General features: G+C 34.3%; 1 protein-coding gene across 1 annotated transcript; it reads right to left on the bottom strand.

Annotated features, from left to right (window-relative positions):
* Positions 1 to 4,745, bottom strand: LOC111377486 (26S proteasome non-ATPase regulatory subunit 10-like). The gene is made up of 7 exons (XM_023000592.1): positions 4,526 to 4,745; positions 4,374 to 4,436; positions 4,080 to 4,250; positions 3,796 to 3,927; positions 3,430 to 3,569; positions 1,474 to 1,560; positions 1 to 270 (listed from the first exon to the last, which is right to left on the bottom strand). The coding sequence occupies exons 1-7, from the start codon at positions 4,554 to 4,556 to the stop codon at positions 16 to 18; spliced, it is 879 nt and encodes a 292-aa protein (XP_022856360.1). The 5' UTR covers positions 4,557 to 4,745; the 3' UTR covers positions 1 to 15.
* Positions 4,746 to 6,005: the final 1,260 nt, after the last annotated feature.

Genomic DNA, 6,005 nt, shown 5'->3' with positions numbered 1-6,005 from the left:
ACGGTATTTTCAAACTTATCCTGTAGCAATATTCCGCTTGAACCTTGAAAGGGTGAACACACGAAAGACCAAAAAATCTCTAATTAAAAACTTGTACATAAATAGTAAAATACAAAAACTTTTGCACATATCTGCGAATGTTACCTCGTCTGTGGCATTAGGATTTGCTCCAGCTTGCAATAAGCAGTTTATGACTTCTGGGCTACCAACATCAGCAGCAATGTGCAGAGGCGTTGCTCCACCAGCAGTAATATTCACATTGGCACCTGCCTGTATGAAAAAAGAAGAAAGTGCGTATTGTGCTTGGTATGTTTAACAAAAAAAGGGGGGGGAAACACAAACAAATAAATAAACAAACTACATGTCGTAGCCAAATCCGGCATTTTTTATTTTCATAATTGATGAACATGCAAATGAATTATCCGTTAAAACGTGACAGCATACATCGCAGCAGAAAAGATCCCATTAAGTTTAGTCATCAGATATAATCATATTTTCAATCTTAATAAAAAAAATTGTGCCAAACACTGCATATAAAGTCTTTACTTTTACTTTTCGTGAAAAAGGAAAAGAAGAAGAACATTATTCGATTTTCTAAAGCAAGATGAACCACTTAACAGCCAAAAAGAGCATCAATTCAGAACATTCTTGTTAACCAAACAGCTAACAAATATTAAAGCTCCTCATACTAATAACATAGACGAGATTTAAAAGAAAGAAAGACCACATAGAGACAATTAAACACAGATCCGTGCAATAGGCTCGTGCCTAGGAAACATATAGGCAAACGCTAAAAAAAATTCTCCTTGCTTGAAGATCATAGCTTTCTTGCATATGCTTATGTTGAAATACAAAGAAAAAATCATTAAAGGAATGACACTTTAAAAAAGAGCAAAAAAGAGAATCCTTGTACTTTGAGAAATGAAAAATGTTAACAAAATTTCTGATACAAGAGAATTGAGTTCCCTAATGAGACAGATGTAGCTTTGGAGCATAACTCTAAGCCAAAATGCTTTTTAATATTTCTTAATTTTCATAAAATAAAAACATGGTTTCTTTTACTTCCATGGATTAGAAAACCACTCTCTTATAAGTCATGCATGTCCTGAATACAGGAATCACAGGAAACTGAATCTTGATTGCAACTGAACATTGATTGAAGAGTCATATTCTATTCCAATTAAAACTAGTGTCATTTAGAACATTAAGTTCGTAAGATCAAAACCAAATATTATAACTGGAGATCAAATGCCCAAGAAATAGCATAATCCTTCATAGATGTTGATGCGTCAACTAGGAAAAATAAAAGGGATAAAAAGGTGAATGCATGGGCCATGGAGCATTGCTGGTGGTAAATGAAAACAATATATCGAAATGCTAGTAGACAACTATAGAAGGCTGGCTACAGTATAATAGATGGTGGCATCCAAATTAGTAATGTAATAATAAGGAATAGAAAGGGAGTTAGTTAACCTTGATTAACAACCCCAAACACTGTAATGAGCCAGCTGCAGCAGCTGATAATAGAGGAGTAACATCATCTTCAGTTTGAGCATTGGGCTGCAAAAAGAAAAGGGGTCAGATTAAGAATGCAAAGGTACAACTAGTCTTCAAATTGAAGAAAGTGAAGCACATGTCCTGTGATTGAAAGAAAATCAACGCACTGTGCAAGAAAGAAACTCTGTAATATACTCACAGTTATATTTGGAAACGAAATTTCAAAATTTTCATTTTCAAGGAAAATATATTTACAGTATGTTCATTTTTTCCATTTGATCATACTCAGACTCCAGTTTATAATGTCCAGCTAATTAACACAAATTCCACTATAAAAGGGATTGCAGAGATCACATAACTGACAAACTTGGTATATTCCTAGCATGTTTGGCTGCAAAAGAAGACTCGATAATATATGGCTTTCTTATCAGACATTATCCTTGTGTAACCATTAGCACCAGCATCGGTAATACTATTTATATCACTGAATATGACAAACTAGGATAAAATCATTATAAATAATAGACATAGAATGTAAGGACCTCGTTTGGGTTTGAGTTTATTTCATTGATTGGCTAATTTTGGATATCTAGGAAGTGGAAATATCAAACAAGATGAGGGAGTTTACATCATTTCATGTTCCAATATGAATCTTGAACCAAGATTTATTTCATACATGGATTTAATAATATCAAACAATAGATAGAATCGATGACTTGGTGATAGAATATACTAATAATGAAGTTTGTGCTTGCAGATTAGACACAAAATCAAATATCTAAAAGTAATGGAAAAAAGGGAAATGTCTACAAATCCTTTCGTAACGGATAAAGGAAAGAAGGTTGCAAAGAATCCAGTTAAAAAGAACAACCTTTTATTGACAAGACAATAGAATGATCCCATGACACACAAAAATCTAAATATCAAACAATAGATAGAATTGACGACTTGGTGATAGAATATACTACTGATGAAGTTTGAGCTTGCAGATTAGACACAAAATCAAATGTCTAAAAGTAACGTTAAAAAGGGAAATGTCTACAAATCCTTTCATAACAGATAAAGGAAAGAAGCTTGCAAAGAATCTAGTTAAAAAGAAGAATCTTTTATTGACAAGACAATAGGATGATCTCATGAGACACGTGTATCTAAATGAGAGAGCATATAATGTTTTCACGGCACAACCTGATGAGTGTCGCATATCTTCTTCATACTGAGAAATCTACAAGAATATGATTATAATGATAGTGACGTTGCAAGGTTGTCATGGAGCAGGTTATAACAGGAAGCAGATTTCACTTGGAAGATGCAATGGTTTATTTGTTGGAAAGCCAAATGGTTTCTACTCGGGGAAAAGGGTGGTGTTATGTAGAAAACAATTGTATCAACCACTTTCTGGGTGACATGGACAGAAGAAAATTTGCAGGACTTTTGAAGGAAAAGGCGAGATGCTTTGGTCTATGGAAAAGGGATAACCTTCTAGCATCTTTACAGGCTTCTACAACTAACGATTTTACAGGTTCTCTTTATATAATTGTTAATAGTTGATATTGATATTTTATTTGAGTGTATAGAGGATATAAGTCCACTTATTAATTGTAAATCTGTTACTCTAATTAACAAAATAACAGGTTCCTATCAAAAGAAAATGTAATTGATAGGGAACCATGCTAATGAATTCAGGTAAACACAGTCGATAGAGGAGACAAAGCCTTTGGAATTGTGGAAATGTCATCTATATGCGTATCTTCCCAACAGTAATCTATTTTTTTACCTACTACTAGTTTAACATCCCCTAAGATTTATCTGCTATGGAGTTTGAGGTATGGTCAGGTTCCTCTATGTGATGTGTGCATGTGATATTATGGAACAAGATGTAGTTAACTCGCACATCCCCCAACAAAAAATCTATGGAGTAGAATAAGAACTTACATTAGCATTATGATCTAGTAGCAATTTTACAGCATCTTGCTGGCAATGACCAGCAGCCCATATAAGTGGAGTGCCGGCATCACTTTGTAAATCAACATTTACACCCTTAGCAAGTAAGAATTTCAGTAACTCAATATCTCCTGCAAGCAAGGATGCAAAACAATCAAAATCAGAAGGCAAATTTACAACAAACATATATCAAAAGCTAAAAAACAGCTCCCAAGTTCTCATAGTGAAACTTCAACGACTAACACCAAACTCAACTCTTATTTTCCTCTCGCATTACCTCAGTGTATCTAGGAATAATATGTTCTCATATTTTTATCGGAGGAAAAAAAATAATGAAGGAAGACATTGTATTTGTACCTATTCCCGCAGAATGATGCAGAGCAGTGGCTCCTAATTCACTTGGTATAGCAGGATCAGCACCCCACTCTACAAGGTATTTGGCAGTGGCTGTATGTCCTTGCCGAGCTGCATGGATAAGAGGAGTCTCACCTGCAGGTTAACCAGAAATGAAAAACAAACAAGAAGCAGTATTGCATAAAACTATGAGTATAAAACAAAACAGGAGTAACACACAAAAAAAAAAAGAATCTTGGCTTATACTACCACATTAAAGAATAAAATAAGTGGCAATAAATAAGCACCATCTTCATCTTTCGTATTGACATCAAGCTTCAACTCCTCCAGCAAATACTTGCACACCTCAGTCTGGCCCTCCCTTGCAGCAAAATGCAGAGCCCCTCTCTGGTTAGCATCCTTAACATCAGCTACTGTATGGGCCAATCCTTTTCCATCATCAAGTTGTTTGCCCAATTCTATGTTATGTAAGGGAAAAAAAATTGCATGGAAATATTAGATTAAAACTAGCAATCCAGGAACAGGGCATAAGATATAGAATCAAGAATTAAAAAATAAAAATAAAAATCCAAGTTCCTAACTCTTGAGGAGGTCCAGATTTCCAGTCCGAGCAGCATTTAAGAACTTCTGAACTTTTTCCCTCACTGCAATCAAAGAAAATTAACACCAGTACTTGTTCAGAAAGCCGTGCACGTATATACAAATGTTTTATATAATCGGACGGAAAGCAAACCTGCGAGAGCATCAGAAGCATCGAGAGCCATTATTGAAAAAAGAATAAGATTGCTAACAGAGAGTGTAAAAGTTTATCTTTATGGGAAGTTCAACGAAATTTTGACTCTTCTTGACAATGGCAGAAGTTTCTGTGTTGCTATGTGTAGACGGGGAGGAAGAAAACTGGAAAAGGGTTTTTGACAAGTCCCTGTGAATTTCAACAGTTAGCCCTTGTTTAAGATACATTCTTAGAATAAAAATGCATTTCTAAATAGTGCAGGAAATATATGATTAAAAAATAAGAAAAAAATTTAAATTTACGTGTAATATTATTTTATTAAAAAAATGTGTGATTGAAATAATGTCAAATCATTGTTAAAAAATATATTTTTTTAAATAATGTGGCTCAAATAGGGTCTCAATAGAGGATAAAATTTCAGCTAAGGTCATCCAACTTCTGTAATTATTTCGTGTTAGTCATTTAATTTGTTTAATTAGACTACACAAATTATATTTTCATTGCAATTTGATCACCTAGCTTGTATTTTCATTTCAATTCCACCAAAGGTTGGACTGTATCTTTCTTTATTTCAAAACGTGACAGTATACACAACGTCACGTAGACATGATGATTATCATTTTAGATAGATAGCATTACTAAATTTTTATTACGTGCATGTCATCTCGAATTTTTATTCTTCGAAAACAATACACACGACATATGTACTTTTTTAGTAATTTCTTTTTATTTTAAATTTTAATTTATATTTTTAAAAAATAAAAAATATTAAAAACTAATTGTTGACACACAAAAAGTTCAGCCCAAGTCGAATAACCCAAGGAATGAAGTCCAATGGGAAGATCCTCAAAATCAAATGGCCCAAAAGAACAACCCAATCAGGCAATGCCGGATAAAGGCCCAAATAGGGAAGCCCATGAATGCGGTAATACCATCGCCCAAGGTTGCAAGTCGCTGAAGATTTGAGCGAATGAATTGCCATGCAATCGCCCAGAGCTGTGATCCTGCTCTCATCCAAACATTCGAGTCGCCCAACATCTTAGCAAATATAAGATATTATGGTTACCAAAAAGTGCAGTTAATAGAGCAATTATTGGGTAGTCCTATCACGTTCCACGATTCAAGGAATTTAATTGAAGACGGTTGAACGACAAAAGTAATGGCAGCAGTTAGAGAAGGCAGTTTCATGACAAGTTGGCCACTACAAGGAAAGTGAGCAGTTATAAAGCGATCAAACAATTTTTAAGCGGTTGATCACGAAGAGATCATCCAGGGAGTATAAAAGGAAGAAAAGACAAAGAGCAAAGGAATCCGAATCAAACACTCTCAAACAGAGAATATGTAACTTTAAATTTCTTAGTTTAGATTTAAACACTTCTTTTTCAGTAACTTGTGTACTTGCGCCCCTTAGAGACATTCTCCAATTGTAAAGTCATCGCCAATAAAAACACCCATTTTTGAGACTTTGTCTCAAGAGGTT

This window comes from Olea europaea, unplaced genomic scaffold, assembly GCF_002742605.1.
Source record: "Olea europaea var. sylvestris unplaced genomic scaffold, O_europaea_v1 scaffold1661, whole genome shotgun sequence".
Taxonomy (NCBI): domain Eukaryota; kingdom Viridiplantae; phylum Streptophyta; class Magnoliopsida; order Lamiales; family Oleaceae; genus Olea; species Olea europaea.
The sequence above is the reverse complement of the archived record's forward strand: the minus strand, read 5'-3'. Positions and strand labels throughout refer to the sequence as shown.

What these genes read in the sequence shown, in the direction of transcription:
- LOC111377486 (XM_023000592.1), bottom strand. Translation starts at nt 4,556, where the DNA reads ATGGCTCTCGATGCTTCTGATGCTCTCGCAG. An exon ending in CAATACGAAAGATGAAGATG is followed by an intron (nt 3,928 to 4,079) that starts GTGCTTATTTAT and finishes GTTAACCTGCAG; the next exon opens with GTGAGACTCCTCTTATCCAT. An exon ending in GCATCATTCTGCGGGAATAG is followed by an intron (nt 3,570 to 3,795) that starts GTACAAATACAA and finishes CCTTGCTTGCAG; the next exon opens with GAGATATTGAGTTACTGAAA.